A 16821-nucleotide genomic window follows, 5' to 3' on the forward strand; every position below is an offset into this window, starting at 1 on the left:
GAACAACCCCCCTTGCATTGTTATCACAGGATGGCCAGCTCGTTACTACGGCAACACCTGACCTCCAATCAAGGTGTGAAACACTGATCTCCACCACTGGACAGCAAAGGAGTCGATTGACAGGACTTTAGGAGGGGCTAAAGACCCCTGAAAGATTTCATTTCCTCAGGAAAGGAAGCTGATGCCCTAAAAATGCAGAGGGAAGAAATATTCAGTTCAAATGTGTAAGGAAGAGGAGCCAGAGCAGTGAGCAGAGTCTGACAGCGTGTGAAAAATGCATGTATTTTATGATTGGCTTTTCACAAATAATAAAACAAATATTATATGTGTTGTGTTAGAAAGTAATGCTGTATTAATTCTCTTAAATAGTGTGTTAAATGTAGTTTTAGGTTATAAAAAATGTTACAATAGAAACTATGCTATGTTGGAGACTTTTTTTAAAGAAAGGACTTGCAGCGAGATAGCAGCCACAGGACACCTGAATCTTTCAGAGAAAAAGAATTTATTGCTCTCTTATTAGAAGAAATGAACTTCTTCCTGCCTTGAAGGTGCTGTTAGGATTCAGAGGAAGAAGCTGACCATGACCAGAATCCTGTGTTTGAATGGAATTTATGCATCAGGTATGAGGTGTATGAATATGCAACAGGCTGTTGTTTTAAGGGTTAATCCTTTGTTAACGGGGGTCCTTTTTCAGGCTTGTGCTGCCCAGAAAAAGGTACCTGGACGTCCATAACTCTTTGTATTTATTGTCTCATATTGTCCTAATTCAAATTGTCCAAATTATTATCACTCTAATTGTATTACTCTTTTATAAATACCGATTTTATTACTATTCAACTTTTAGAATTTTAAAACAAGTGATTGGCGTTTTCCACACAGCGCATCTCATAGTGCCAGGGAACAATGAGAACTGGATTGGGAATTTGCCCGGTTTCAAACCCAGCGCTCTGCGAGCCGGCGGGGTACAGCTGCGGGCCGGCATTTCAGCACTGCGCGGACAGGACACTGCCTGGATGGGCTCTGCACGCCCGAGGCTCCGCAGCCGGCCCGGCACGGGCGCACGGCGGCAGAGCCGCTGCGGGACAGCCCCGCGCCCGCGGACCGGAGCGCGGTGCGGGCGCAGGCACCTGTTCGACACAGCGGCGGGGCAGCGACACCCTGGGGCATTCCTCGCCGCAGCGTCCCCGCGTCCAGAGCAGGGGCTGCTCTCGGCTCGGGGCACGGCGGCGGGAGCAGGGGCCGCTGAGGGGCCGCTGAGGAGACGCTAAGGAGACGCTGAGGGGCCGCTGAGGGGCCGCCGCTCCGCGGGGTCGCCCCGCGATCGCTCCGGGGCCCGGGCGAGCCCCGCGCAGGCGCGGAGCGGCCGCGCATGCCCGCAGCGCCCCCGCGCGCCCGGCGGCGGCGGCGGGGCGGGGGGGGCCGGGCCGGGCCGGGCAGGTCGCGCGCTGCGCCCCCGCCCCTCCCGCGCGGGGCGGCCCCGGCCCGGCCCGGCCCCGGCCCGGCTCTGCCCGGGCGGCGCCGCCGCTTCCTGCTCCCGGCCCGGGCGGGCCACGGACGCGGCCTCCCGGCGCACCGCCACGGTAAGGGCGCGGTGTGGGCTCCTGCCGCCGCCGCCGCGGCGGGCGGGCGCTGACAGGCGGCAGCTGCCCTGCCAAGGGGCCGCGGGGCCGTGGCGGCTCGGGGGAGGCCGTCGCGCTGTGTGGGATGGCCTCGAGGTGGCGGGGCCGGGGGCCGCTCCGGCGGCACCTCCCACCCGCCGCAGCCGCACTTTCGCTTTCGCGCGGGGCGCGGCGGAGGAGCCGGGGCCGTCCCGCTGCCCGCGGGGTCCGCGGCCGCCGGAGGGGGCGGCGGGCGGTGCCTGGAGCTGTCAGCGTCAGCAGCCCGGGCAGCGCGGCCCCCGGGCCGGGCCGGGGCGGGAGCGGGGCGGCGGCGGAGCGGGAGGCGGCTGGGGCAGCGCCAAGGGGCAGCGCCTTGTTTACACAGGGCGTCGGGAGAACATGGCAGCCCGGGCGTGCTGGACACTCGCTGTCATGCGTGATCGCCCCTGCCGCGCTCGTCCCCGCCGCCGCCGTGCGCCCTGCGCCGCCCGCACCCTGATAAACAGCACGAGTCTGGCGGAGTTCTCAGTATAGCGCGACCGTAAAACGTCGCACTGGGTGAGCCCAGTTCGTGTTTATCTGTTACCTTCTTGGATGCGTTCCCTCTTGTCTCTCCCCGCTTGAATAATTCAGTTTTTCATTCTGCCTGCTTCCCCCCCCTCATGGCTGGTCTCTGTTACCTCTCTTGTGACTTTTCTTTTGTCATTTAACTTCTTTAGCAAAGACAGCACAACCTTACTGCAAGTTTAAAAACAGGTTCTGGGTCTAGTCCTTATTGCTCTTCCTTCTTCGCTCATTCCATTTCATGTGGTGGACAGGATTAGTTGCTTTCAGAAAGGTGCTGGGACAAGGATGGTTCTTTTGTGTGCTGCCATCAGAGACACACTCTTCATCTCTCAGGTTTCAGTAGTATCTGCTTCAGAAGGTGCCTGAGTTTGGGACTGTTACACACATCTTTATATATTCAATAGTCTCATCAGCTACTCAGGAGCTTTACCATCATAAAGCTATCTAACTTAAACCTTACAAGTTTTTGACCTCTAGAATATACTGCCAGAGCTAAGTATGGAATTTCTGCACACTGCTTCTTTTTAGAGTGTGTGTTGGGGTTTGTTTTTTAAACCTACATCCTCACCATTTAATTTAACCGTCTCTGCTGCTTTATTATGTAAAGTGATGAATAATTCCTCCCTACTCTGGCTTGTGGGGGAGTGGAAATGCCTGTTAAGGACCAACAATCAGTTCTCTGGAAAGAGAGGTACGAGTCGAGGGGAAGCATGCGAGCCTGCTGTCCGAGGGAGGAGAAGGTTACAGGGAATCTTTAAATAGAGAGCAGCGGGAAGGGAGCCTGCTGATGGGATACTGAGATGCACCAAGGTCCAGGAGCAGCCTGCTGAAGCCACAAAGCTTTTTGCAGAACGTTCATAGTTTCTAAGTGATCATAAGCTTACATGTAGTTCTGGGGCTCATCAGCTTTAGCTTTTGAGGTTTCAGAGCAAACTTTGGATGTTCAAATTATTTATGTATGGAAGGAGATCTTGTGTTTTACTGGATTTGATGCATTGTTAATTTGATCCAGCATAATAGTTTCTGTGCCTTCAGGAATAAATTTACTGCTTTTTTTTGTATGAAAACTTACAAAGTGTGGTGTGGCTGGGACTACTTTGCACATCCCTTATTTTGATTTGTATTTTATGAATGTTAGTGCTTGGTCTAAATTGTGAGGTACTGTAGACTGTGTGGTTTGCATGCTCCCCTGACCTCGTGGGTGCAAAGATTTACTCTGTATCCGAATTTCGATATAACCTGTGCAACAAACTTGAGCAAGAAGCTTAGCATTTTTGTTCTGCTCAGACAGCTTTTTCAGTAACTTCATTTTTTCAGTTCTTAGACTCGTTGAGTTTCAGAAAAAGAAAGCCAATTTGCTATTTCTTCTGCATGTGCCAGTCTGAATCAGATAGCCAGAGCTGTAAATACGATCTGGGAAAACATCTTTAAAAGGACTTTTCAGTCAGCATGCAATGTTTTGTGGAGTGTGCTGTGGTTTGTATGTGTCAGAGTGATAGTGGCATTTACTGCTGCATTTGAGGTTCTGCCTATGGAAGAACTCCTCAGCGCCCTTAGGAAGCCTTGTTCCTCTTAATGGGATGTGATCTTGGCAGGTGTACTTCTGCTCGTAGAATAGAACTAACCTCAGTTTCAACCCAACTTTCTTAACTTTTCTTGGTTTTGATTAAACCAAAAGAAGGCTGTTTTGAAAAAAAAAAAGGAAAAAAAAAAAAAAGGGCAAAAAAGTTGTGTGTGATGCTACTGCTAGCTGGAGTCCTGCAGTTGCCCCTGTGGAGGTATCTGCACAAATCTCTCCTCAGGATTTATGATGCCACCTGAATAAAAGGGAGATGTTGTTCCAAGTGCTCTCATGGTGGTTCTGAGTGCCTCTGGGCCCTGCTGCTCAGACCTCTGTGTGTTTGTCTTGTTTTTGTGTAGGGGCATCTTTCTGCAAGCATTGTGTTTTGAGGGGGTTTTGCTAGTTTCTTTTATAATTAAAATGAAAGTGTGCTAAAGCTATTTGCAGACTTATATTTAGAGTTTTGTTTTGAAATCAGTCCTAAATAACTTCACTTGAAGTGTGGCCTAGAAGAGATGACTTTCTCTACCGTCCTTTCTACAAATGTTTTTCAGTTGTTATCTTTTATTATGTTGAGCTGCATGTTTATGCATGTCCCTGTTAGTCTGATAGGTAGTTATGCACAAGGGGAATCACCTTCAGATACTGTTCTTACTGGGATTTACAGTTGTGATTTGCAGGTTTTAAACTTTCTGCCAGAAACATGGGAGAGCAGTTTGGATTTCTTGTAGGCACACGCTTGGACACATAATGTGGGTCAGATAAATGGACTATTCAATATGTGAATGAAGTGGTGCTTTGCAGCCTTTATTGCAGTGCCCTGGAGCCTCTGAAGACTTGCCGTAATTGGTTCTCTTGACCAGTGAAAGTTATCAAAATTTGAGTCTTTCTTGTGTGTTTTGTAGTGTGAATAGTTAGAAACTTCTTGCTGTTGGGGCAAAGTATTCAAGATTCAGAGTTTTTGGTTTGATTGGGGTTTTGGTTTTTATTATTTGGTGATGGGAGCGTGTAGATTTATTTTTGTTTTCCCATGAGATATGTATAAAAATAACAGCAAGGATGTTTTTGTGGTCATAAGGGTTTTTCCAAATGTTTCAGAAGTAGTTTTTCTCTGAATTTTCCATTACCAGAAAGAACAGGAGTCGATGTCAGAACTGTAATAACATGATTTAGGAATTTTTTTGGAAATGTTAAATTTATTTTTTCTCCTCTGATGTTATTCTGTATTTTGCTTTATTGTGAGCATCTATCCAGAGAGGAATTAAATTTGTAGTGTGCAGTTTTTTGTTTTTATTTTAAATCTTTCTGCAGGTTGTTCTGTAATTCAAAACTAGTTGTACTTTGAACCAGCTTCTGTGCTTGCTAATTGTGTCACTGGGGACAGCCTAGTCCCTTACAAACCTGATCATTTCTTGCTTTTTGAGTCTGATTGTCTTTTGGCCTTTTGGGCTGGCTTAGTTTTGGGAAATGTGAATTTCTGAGCTGATTGCTGGAAGTGACCAGACAGCATTTTCCTTTTACGGAATCGAATGAGTTGGGACCTGCTAGAGAGAGGATGGGGAGTGGATTCAGTGTCCTGCTGCCATGTGAGGGAGAGGCAGAGAGTGTCCATGTACTCCTTTGGGAGAGGGAGGAAGGGAGATGCCGGCTCACGGGGCAGGGGCTGTGTCTGTGGGAGTCTCACCTGTGTGTGTGCAGGTGTGGGGGCGTGTTTGAGTGTCTGCTGTCACCAGGCTGAACTGAAACCCTTCCCCTTGCCCACTTGCTGAGGAGTGGGATTGCTGTCTGCTCTGCCTGGCAGAGTCTGGCAAACGTTGCTGGCTGAACGTCAGCATCAAGTTCAAATCCTGTTGTATAAAGACTTGGAGCACCTTGATGGGCTGTTCTGCATATTCAGTCTGAAGACACACTTTTGTTAATGAGTGCTGAGATTTAGCACCTCACACGTTCTTCTGTGTGCTCTCTTTCCCCTTACTGTGATCTCTGCCCCAGCTGGAAAATGAGGATTATCATTGATGTTTCTGCACCGCCTTTACTTCATTTCTACAGGAAATCAGTGATTCATGTGGAGGTAGATCAGCATAAAAGTAATTGACACCTTTTGTAACCTAGGAGACAGAGTTTTAGAGAGAACCTGATCTTGTAAACAGTACTGGGCCTTTTCAATGGATGCAATTGGGCAGTTACTTGGCCACCTGTGTGGGATTGCAGTACCTAAAATATAAATATACAGTAGGTGTGGTCTAGTGTTTTATTTATTTGCATTGATATTTATTGTTATTGATTGATTGTTTGTTTGCATTAATATTCTGCATGAGAATTTTATTATTATTTTATTTATATAGAATTTTATTATTCTGCATGAGAATTATTCTGCTCTGTGATGTGCTTAAGCAGAGGTACCACATGAAGCACTCTGTGTTCACTTAGCTGTGAGTCTGTGTTGCAGGAATAGTGCTGATGTTTGAAACAGGTTAGAAGGTTTGTGCTTCTAATTTAATATGCAATTTAATTCCTTTGGCCTTCTGTTTTGGACTATGGTTCATTGGCAATATTTCTATTCTGTATATAAATGGAAAACCGTAGAAGAAGAAAAGATTTTGCAATAAAATGGATTTTTTTTTCTTCTGATTGATTATTTTAGTGTATTCATAAGCCATTGTTTTTCTACTTAAGGTATTTTTTTTTTAATTTAAGGACTTTTGGATAGGTAAGGAGTAGGGTTTTTGCTCTGAAAGGTCTGCAGGGTGACAGGTGTCTATGGCTCCAGGGGATGCCTGTCCAAGGCTTTTCAGCCTGAGTCCTTGTGGGGAGCAGAGGAACTCCTAGGTTTCCTCTTCATCAAAAAGTGCTGCTAGCTTTACAAGGGAAACAATGGAAAATAAAGTAGTTCCTTTATTTAGGGGGGATTTGTGCTGTTACAAATTAAATATAGTTAGATATGAGTTGTGCTTTGCCATGTAGAGTGGGCTGCCTAAGTGAGCAAAAAAAGCCTTTTTTTTTCCTAAATTGTGTATATTTTTTCTTTCTTTTCAAATGTATCTCATGCTTATTCCTGGCTTAGTTTGTATCTGGCTGGGGAGATGATCAGCATTTGTAATTTTTGTTAGTGTAACCTTGCCTGTAGGAAGCCCAGTTACCGTGCATGAGTCCCAACAAGTGTTTCCCTGAATGTGCAGGATCAGTTCAGCTTAAACCAGGTTCCTGCTAAAGCAGACTCACTGAGCTTGCCCATTGCAGTGCTGATGATCATTTCTTTCTTCAGTGCTTATCAGATGGCCCTCTGTTCTTGCAGACCTCAGTGATTGTTGTAGCCTTCTAATGGATGGATTTTATTAAGATGTTGGGCCAAATTCTGTCTTTTGTTAGAAAGCACTGATCTCACTGTTTGCTGATGCCCTATTTTGATGTAGAGATGCAGCATGTAAGAGGTTTCGTAGACATTGGAAGACTTTTGAGTATAAATTATGCAAATAACTTAAAATTGTTTTGTGTTTCAGCAACCTCTGCCTAGCTGTTTAAGAGCAGTGGACTGTGAATCCAAGCCTTTGATATCCTGAGCTTATCAGCATTAGTATCTTCAAGAGAGATAAGAGTTGTCAAAGAATCTTCGGGGGATGCACCATGACATCAGTAGTGATTGACAATGGAGGCCCTGCCCTGGAGTTTGACAGCAAGGAAATAAAAAATCAAGAGGTTAGAAAATAAATAGCACTTACTTACTATGAAACTTTGAAACCTTTTATCTTAATCTGAATGAAAATGTTGCTATGAACTTGCTGTGAAAACAGATGGGATGGATCTGAGATTGTTGTGTAAGGAGGAAGAGTGGGGCCATTTTTCAAATACCTTTTAGTAGAAGAATTTGTTGTGACAGCAGTGGAAGCAGGAAGCCTTGAAGTCTGTAGTACAGCTGTAGACTGGGTTTACAAACTTATATTCTATACCAAGCTTTCTTTAGACATCTCAGATGTGAGGTACAGAACAAGTTGAGCAGAACAATTCACAGACCTCTTTTAAAGTTAGCCAGTACAGCGTATTTTATTGTGTTTTGCATTCTTATCAACCAATAATAAATATTCTACTCTTCTGTAGCTTTTAATAAAGATCATCTGGCACGGTTCTGCTTCTGCAGCACTAACTGATTGTATTTGCTTTTACAGACATTTTGATCCCTAAATAGGCAGAGATGGCATATAGGCTTTGAAGTAGTCAGTTCTTGTGTAATAACTTAGGCACTTAACCCAAAACGTGTGTTTGGAAGGCACAGGTCAGATGTAGGTACCTTGCAGAGTGCATAGTCAAAGCCTTTGTCACCTTTCATCAAGCAGAGAGAGGAGAAACACTTCCCACAGCTCAGTGTCCTCATTGGAAAGTGTGCTCTTTTCTAATATCTTAATCTGTCTGCTGCTTTAGATTCTCCTTAAACTAAGGAAAGCTTTGAGATTTAGAAAGTTCCCTCTAATGGCTGATAACCATCTGTTATTCTTTTAACTTCTTGCTTTGGAAGAAAATTTCCTTTAAAAATATTTGGAATTATTATCATTATTTTGTGAAGAATTTTAGAACATAAGAGGAAAACATTGACATAGAGTTCAATAGTCAGTATTTAGAGCATTTTTTTTTTCTTTTCTTTCCTTTTTTTTCCTTTCCATAGGAAAATGAGCCTGTCTCTGAATTCCCAGCAGTGGTTGTGGAGCCAGTTCCTAGTGCCAGACTAGAACAGGGTTACGCTGCTCAGGTCCTGGTTTATGATGATGACACTTACCTGATGCAAGATGTAGCAGAGGAACAAGAAATTGAGACTGAAACTGTGGAAACAGGTAGACTTACTTAATTCTTTTCTTCCGTGAGGCTTTTGTACTTCTAGAAATCCCCAAGGAATGTGTCTGTCCACAGGATGGAGGTCTTGACGTGGGCTCACATCTCTTTGCTCTAAGCTTAGTTTTGCTTAGGCTTCACTGGTGACAGGATTACCTGGGCAGGTGAGAATGTCACGTTGCCTTCAGAATGCTGCATTGGAGCACTGTGTCTCCTTCCTCATGAGCAGGCAGGCCTTCAGTTCTGTCTTTGCTATGTCCTTATGCAGGGAGTTCACCAGACAGCTCAACTCAGAGTTTTTCAAAACCAGCTGAGCCATGGAGTTGGCAGGAATTCAGCTTCACACTGTGTGTGAGCCACACAAGTGCAGGGCAGCTGGAAGTAGGTCCTGTGTGGCTCTATTTACCCCATCTTCCAGCTCTGGTCCCTTCCTGTCCTGCCTTTTGGTGCCAGAGTTTGCTACTGCTGGTTTGGTTGCAGGAGTGGCTGGCTAGGGGGACTGGAGTTGGGCTGTCCCTTGATGGGTGAAAAGCCTGACACATTGAAATTAACACCTCTATCTTTAAAATAACAAGTTAGGAATGAAGGAGGGAGTGGGGCTTTGCTGTGAAAGATTATCTGTTCAGATGAACTGCCTCTTTCTGTACACCATCTCTCCAAAGAGCATGATCAGGAGTTTGCTTTTTCTGAGGGGCACCAAAGTGTCTGCAGAAACAAGAGCTGTGCTGCCTAATAACCTCTGACTGTGGGGCTGTGATTCCTGCTCTCCTTCCCTCTCGCTCCCTTGTGTTGTTTCTCAGACTTCTCTGTGCTCATCTTGCCAGGAGACCCTCAGCTGTTCTGTATTTCTGTTGGGTTAAATTTCTGCTGGATTAGCAGAGTGTTGGAGTAGGGAGCACATGGGACTGCAGCCAATGGACAAGTGCTCTTGGGCACTCCATGTGCAACTGGTGAGACCCACTTGACATGGGTAGCATCTGCTCCTATCCTGCAGCTGCCTTATTTACAGCTGCAGTTTAAATTCATGATGTCAGGAAAGCAAAGTAAAGGTGAGAGACCGTCCCAGCTGCTCAACTTGGCATCTCATTAGGGCTTTATGCATGCCCATCAGATTAGGGGAGTTTCAGTGCAGATTTCCCAGCAAACAGTGCATGCAATTGCTCATACATCCTTCTCAAGTTGGATGTTACCCTGTAGCACTGCAGCAGAAATCACAGGCATCAACTTGACAAGGTGAGCGTGAGCTAGTGATGCAGCTTTTGGGACAATACTTACAATTGCAGTTTACTGAAACGTGTTTTGAAAGAAATATGCTAATTAGGAGTTCAACAAATAAATGTAAAGAGAAGTTATGAAATAATCTATTTTTTAAATTTAATTTCTGACTATGGTAATAAAACTTTTGAGGATAAGGTAAGTGAGAAGTGAGAGTATTCTTCCCAAACAGAGTTTTACAACTTAAGTTTTTATTGGAAAACCTTAAAGAGCTTATACTTCAAACGTTTTTGTACTCAGAAGTTGTTTTTTAAACATTAAATATGCTGTTTCTAGTAAGATTTTTGCAGAAAAGTGGCTAAATTAATGGCTAACAGAACAGCTCTTTTAGGATAAAGAGCTGCTGCAAATGAGCTCTTTATGTTTTTAAGCATAATTTTATGGCCATAATAAACGGAGGGAAATTACAGTTAAAAACTTGTAGCTCTTCTCTGGGAATAGTTTTATGTGAGCTGCTGTTCAAAGAAAGGGACGTGGGTGCTTCCAAGCCTTGCTATTTGCGAGTATAGCCTTACAATTTATAGGGCAGTTGATCTGATAATTTGGTGTCTGTGGCTGGAGATGGCCAGAGATGTGTCTTGGCTGCATGTAGTTTGTTGGTGTTTTCTGTGTTGCTTTTGTTTTCACAGTTTGACATTAATGTGTTCTTAAAAATTCAGTCTGATAAGATCATGGTATATTTAAATCAGTTCAAATATTTATTTGTTTTAATAGTTTTGATCTAAGAATTAAGGCAGTGAAATAGGCAGTGAAAAGCCAGTAAGCAGTGGAGGAGAAATTAAAGCTAATGAAGATTTTAGAAACTAAGAATGCACACCTATTCCTGGAGCCCATCTGTTAAGTATTATTTGTGTAGTGTATACACTCATTAGTTCAGTGTGGTTTTCACGGTGTGATTACACGTGACAGTGAGTAGTGCTCCTTCCACAGAACTGATGCCCAGGTTGGTGAAGGGAGTGCTTGGTTTAGGCTGGTCTGAGGGAGGCAGTCCTGTGGGGCATGTGTTGACACAGCCAGGAGTCTTTCTGAATCATTTCTCATACAGAGAGGTGAGAGGGGCAGAGAGAAGGTCTGAAAGCCCTGAGAAACATTGCTTGGGGTGATGCACCATTATTAGAAGTGAACTGCAGGACAGTGAATCTGAGTGTGCTGGTTTTAAATTTTCATTTTGTAGTAGAGATACTGGGCTGTGGGTAGGTAGCAATTTACTGTAGGGGAGAGGTGGGAACCAGTGCCATGGTAATTGTTCATGAGAAAGCAAGCTAAGGCAATAAACCAGGTACAATGTTTAAACAGCATTTGAAGGTGCTAATTTTTTGAAGTACGTGCCTTTTTTATGCTAATGATCCCAATTTAGAGAGCTGCAGCAGTTGGATTTCTGTACATCTTAGAAGAAAAATCTACTATTGCTAAAGTAGTCTCGATACATTCTACTTCATAAATGACAGAATTAATTGCTGCAAAATTTTTCATGTTATTTGATAAATGTATTGTTGATGCTCCAAGAATGAGTATACTTAATACCTTGTGTGGTTCTAGATTGTACAGACAGCACTGTAAATACTAATACCCATCTTAAAGAATGCTTGGCATTACTTGAAAAGGATCCCTTTTCACATAGTACATCCCCCTTTGTCAGTATCTTCCCTGTTGGCCACGGACCTGATGTTTTCCTCTTTCCTGTGACAGTTCATTGGCAATTGCAATGGCTGCTGATTTACGAGGTTTAGAGCATTCCAACACACGTTCAAATAGCCTCGGGCTGCTTTGCAGTTAATCTGAAGCTTCATCACTGATTAAAATATAGCATTATTCTGGCCTCCAGAGATAGGGATTAGCACCCTGTGTGAAAAATGTTGCAGGGAAGCTGCTGGGGGAAAATTTACCTAGGACACCAAAGAGATGATCTGTGCTGTGCACTGAATGGTTCCACTCGTGGTTTGCTGTTCTGTGAGTGGATTTGACACTGTGTGGGCTGTAAGGACAGTCATGCTGAGCCAAGGGCAGAATCAGGGTCTGCAACTGGTTTTTAATTAAAAAGCTTCTCACATTTATGAAACCACAGTTCAAGTAAAATGCACTACATGATCATTATAAGTACTCATGAATTTTTAGTTAATTCTAGTGGAGTATGGGAGTTTTTGCCCCCCATCAGACTCCTTCCCACTAATCTATCTTGATTCGTAAATCAAGGATCGTTATTTATAATTAATCCTTTAACTGTAAAATTAATCCATTAACTACTGAAGTAAAACCCAAGTGTCTTTCAGCAAACAAGAAAAACTTAGTGGTTCATTGTTTTTATTCTAGAAAAATATGCCTATTTGCTTGGAATAGAGAGAGGAGTTTTCTAGAAAAAACAAAAGATAGAAATCTGGGTCATTTCATGTGACCTTATGACATTCTTTGTGCAAGTAGTGAGTGCTTTTTGTAATGATTGGAAGGGGAAATAAAATCGTTAGTTTGACAGAGTATTTAAATTTCTTTCTTTTTTTGTTTGATATTCTTGAAAGTGGTACCTTTAAATCATTGAGAACTGAGTTACAGCCTTAAAATTTTGTTTACTGCAACAGTGAACATGTTTATATAATAAAAGACACATCCTTCTTAACAAGTTTTTAATAATACTCAAATTCTGTTGGCGTTCATTTCCTGCAGTTTTTTTCCTCTAAAAGTAATTAGCCCTTCAGTTTTAGGATTTGTTCAACAAAACATTTGTAGTTTGCATAATACCAGAAGCTGCTTTCTTTAAAGAAGCAGTGTGTCTGAAGTTAAAAATTGCTACAATTCTGTTATTTTGTCACCACACAGAACCTGTAACATGGATATAAGGGAGTAATCTAATTTTGGAATTTACCATAGGAGCAGTGTATGGAAGGTAACAGAGTCAAGGACTGCAGATTTTGGACATGGAGGATGCCTACTCTTTCAGTTAACTAAAATATGTATTTAAGTATTGCCAGTGTAGACCCTGATTTAATTGTTTTAGTGACTCTAACATCTTGTATGAATAGTATTTTCCCCCTTATTTTTTTATTAATCATCCAAGCACCAAGTACAAGTTTGGGATTTATTTTTTCATCACAGCTTTAAGATTAAAGAAGAAACAAAACTACTATTTTCAAGAAGCTGAAGTATCATTCAATTTGTGAACTGTCACCAGATTTTTAAATTTTATGGCCTGTCAGAAATCCTCCCTGTGGTAAAAGCTGAAAGTCTGTTTGGATTCTAAAACTCCTATTGCCACAGGGAGTGGAGGATCTGCATGAAAAAAAAGTGGATGTGAAAATGACCCTTTCCAGGATGGAAGAATATTGGGCTACAAAGAGCAGGAAGTTCAGATGAAACTATCATGTGAATTGATAGCCATTCTTAAGGAGGAGGGAATGTTGAATCAACAGGGAGTTTATGCTTAACTCTCCCCCAGTTAAAGCAATGGATAAATAAAATACTTAGTTTAGGGAAATCATCTTCCTCAGAGGAAATTTCAGATTTCTGGTTACCCAGTTATCCCCATGGGAATCAGCTTTGCATCTCTGTGTCCATTCTCTAGTTACTGCCTGTCCTTCTTTCTGTCTTCATATGTCTTCCCTTATTATGATTGAAACTGCTTCCTTCTGATGGCTCTTACAGAAATTGGAGCCTGTGAACTCTATGGTTTTTCAGATAAATTTCCACAGTTAAATACAATCTACTAAGAACTTGGTATTAGATCTGGTTAGAATCTGACCTTTGTGATTATGGTGTGTGTGAGGGATAGATAAAACGGTGTGAGAATTCATTCTGGCCAGACATTATTTGATTAAATGCTTGGTAGAGAAAATGAGTTAACACAAGCATCTGATGTGGTCCTTGTTAGTGCTGGCATACCCTATTGACTGAATGTCATTTCCTTACACTGACAGCTCAGTGAGAGCTTCACACATACAGAAAGGGCATTTGCTTTAGAGGACAGTGCTGACAACAAAAAGCAGAGTATGGACATGGTAACAACTTGATTAAACTCTCATTGTGAGTTGGCACTGTCTTCCTCTGTTCCCTTTGGTTGCAGTTTGGAGACAGGATACGACTGAACGCACCGAGCTCGTGCCTCAGCAGCTCCTGTTTATCCATGGATGCCCCTGTTATAGGGGGCTCAGAATTGCTGTGCTTGCACAACCAAGCAGTCAGGGTCTCAGCACCGCCCAGCTCAGTGGCCAGTGATGTGTCTGCAGTCAGGGCTGAATGGCATTGGCTGGGGTTCCTTGTCTGAGGTCAAATCCAACCTATCCTTGCCTCACCTGGCAACTGCTTTGCTTTTATGCTAGAGGAAACTAGACTAGCCACATTATAGCAGAGGTGGCCTTGGAGTCCTAGCAAAATAAGAAATATTGTATTTGAATATCTGTGTAGAGGCTTTGTCCCAGAGGTCCCAGTTGCCCTTGATGGGCCGCAGCTGTGACCATTGAAGAGAACTGGGATAAAAGGGGGCGGGGGTTGGCCATTCAGGGAGAGCCTTGAAGGAGCCCTGAACTGGGAAAGAACAGCATGCAGAAGAAAGAGTCTGTGCTGTGAGGATCTGCAGCCATAAGAACACACTGAGGAGGTATGGACTTTAGAAATCTGATAACAACGGCAGTATGGGACTCTAGAAATAGAACAACACCACCACATTGGGTTCAGTTATGGCCACGTTTATCTGGGCAGCTTCAGAGCAGCTGCAACATTCCCCCAAGAGCTAAGATGAAGCCTATTTGCTAGATAAACAAGATGGAACTTTGCTTGCTCTACTGCAAGAATTAGATGCCTCCTACACATTAATGGGGTAAGAGTTTGTCCCTTGGATGTCAACAAATTTTATTTTACACACCTTGTTGCTACTGCTATTGCATCCATGTGAATCCTTATTTTGCCAAGAAATCCATTGCACTTTTTGTAGTCAAATGTTGATGACAGTGAGGCAAAATCATTCCCCTCCTATTGCATGTGCCATTGTGTAGTGCTTGGAGCACTTGTGCCAAGGGTATATACATCTTTGTTTTCAGTAACATTCTTAACTCAGAAACAAAGTGCAACTGCAACTTAGATTTTATGGCATCTTTGTTGGTGTTCTCTTTTTGGAGAAATTAAGGAGAAGAGCTCTACAACTGCTCCATGGACAATAGTATTTTAACATCATGGTAACAGCTGGGTTGTGGTGTCCTGTTTTTTCTAGATTTCAGGTTTCTGCCTTGTAGCATTCAGTGCTCCATTCTTACTGAAAGCATGCTGCAAGACCAACTATTTTGTAATGAAGTCTAATTTGATTACGGATTTCAGGCATAATTTGTATTTTTCTGAGGCTGATGTGAGGCTAATTCAATGATTTGCTGGTGTGGGGCATTCTGGGTTGGAATTCAGATGCGCAGATGGATTCTCCTCCAAACTCCCTACTCCACTTGCAGCTGGGAGTGTGAATTTGTAAGCCGTTACTTTGAAGACCCAGCCACAGCATTTTACTAATGTAAGCTGAAAAACTGGGGGGTTTTTACCTTGAAATTAGAATGCAATGGGGCATCCAAACCCATTATGGTATGAGTGCACAAGAGTGTGTTTATTGATCAAAAAGATAGTGAACAGCTATTGACAGTGATAATTTTTAAAGGTGATCTGCATATTAAAAAGGAGATTGTAGTTGACAGCAAGCTGTAGGATGAGAATAAAGTAGTGTTTGGTAAGGACATTTAGTCCTTAAAAACATTCAGTGGACTTACAGGATAGATGTTTGTTGTTACCAGAAATGACTTAAGGACTTCAAAATGATGCATCTGGGACAGAGAAGTTGCTCAAGTGTGGCATAGTTTATATGCCAGTCTATTGCCAGTCTCCAATAGTGTTAATTTTGTGAAATAATATAGACTGCTATGCAAATACCTGACCTGTTGTTGTCTAATAGACTCCCCAGGAAAGAATTTCCTTATAAAGCAGGGAAGTGTAAATATTGATTGTTTGTGGGTTGGTAGTTTGGTGTTTTATTTTTTTCAAGACAGCTGATTTTTCTCACTCTGCATGCACAAGTAATAATGCAGAAATGTAGACACTGGCTGTTTTGATTAAGTGCTTTTCAGTTTGTCAGAAGTAGTGCCAAATCCTGAGGATACATTTGTTTTTTCTGTTTGCAGTCATTAATTGCTGTATGAATAGTGACATGAGGACCCTGAGTTCACTCCAAGGCACAGATTGTGACAGACTTTGGTATTGTTAGACTTCAGATGGTGTACTCAAGAAAATGAGTTTGGCATGGTCATGGACCACTTTGCTCAATATTTCCCTCTATCTTCCAGGGACACTTTGTGGTTATTTTGCTATTTGGACATTTTCTACTGGTGGATGGTAATGATTATGTCGATGTGCTGATAAAACAGATGGCTGCATCATCTTGTATGTTTTCAGGCATTTAACTGTGAAAATGCTTCTTTCTGTTGTTACCTTTGCAATGCAGTAATAGCTATGAACAGTGATGGCCTGCTGTTGAAGACAGCAGCTATTTCTGTAATTATTAGATCAGAATTTCTCTAGGATCCTGGGCAAAACTGACCTTTCTGTAACTTTAACATTAGTAGATGATTTGGGCACTTGGGATAGGGCGTGCCTGGACTTCTGAAATTACTTGCAGCTTTTTGAAGTGGTTGGTATTTCAGGATTATCTCCGTTATCATTTGCAATATCTTGTGCAGACTGCCAATACTGCCCTCAGACTGTGATAGGTTGATGCTGGCCAAATGCCAGCCCACCCACAAAAATAATTTATTCATTTTCCTCCTTAAGTAGAGGAGAGGGAAAGAAAAGTCATGGGGTTAGATGAGGATTAGAACAAAAACAGTTCAAGGGCAAAACAGCCTTAAAATTTTGAAAGGTATGAAGAAAAAATTATTAATAGAATTCAAAGAGGATAATGAGAACTGAAAAGAAATGGTTAAAACACCTTCACCCTCTCCCACCCCCCCCCCATTCTTTCCTTCCCACCAATAGCACAGGGAG

At 43.0% G+C, this 16821-nt stretch overlaps 1 protein-coding gene across 4 annotated transcripts in view; it reads left to right on the forward strand.

The window, feature by feature from the left end:
- Positions 1-1433: 1433 nt before the first annotated feature.
- ELF2 (E74 like ETS transcription factor 2) overlaps positions 1434-16821 on the forward strand; it is a 34070-nt gene continuing 18682 nt past the window's right edge. Inside the window, exons 1-3 of one of the 4 annotated variants that reach the window (XM_077176665.1) lie at positions 1434-1580; positions 7227-7422; positions 8384-8549. In XM_077176665.1, the coding sequence (XP_077032780.1) occupies positions 7351-7422; positions 8384-8549 (238 nt within the window). In that variant the 5' untranslated portion in view covers positions 1434-1580; positions 7227-7350. Of the gene's footprint in view, positions 1581-1978; positions 2157-7226; positions 7423-8383; positions 8550-16821 lie in introns of those variants that run through there. The other 3 variants (XM_077176666.1, XM_077176668.1, XM_077176669.1) reach the window with 3 other exon arrangements.

Source organism: Agelaius phoeniceus, chromosome 4 (genome assembly GCF_051311805.1).
Source record: "Agelaius phoeniceus isolate bAgePho1 chromosome 4, bAgePho1.hap1, whole genome shotgun sequence".
NCBI classification, from domain to species: Eukaryota; Metazoa; Chordata; class Aves; order Passeriformes; family Icteridae; genus Agelaius; species Agelaius phoeniceus.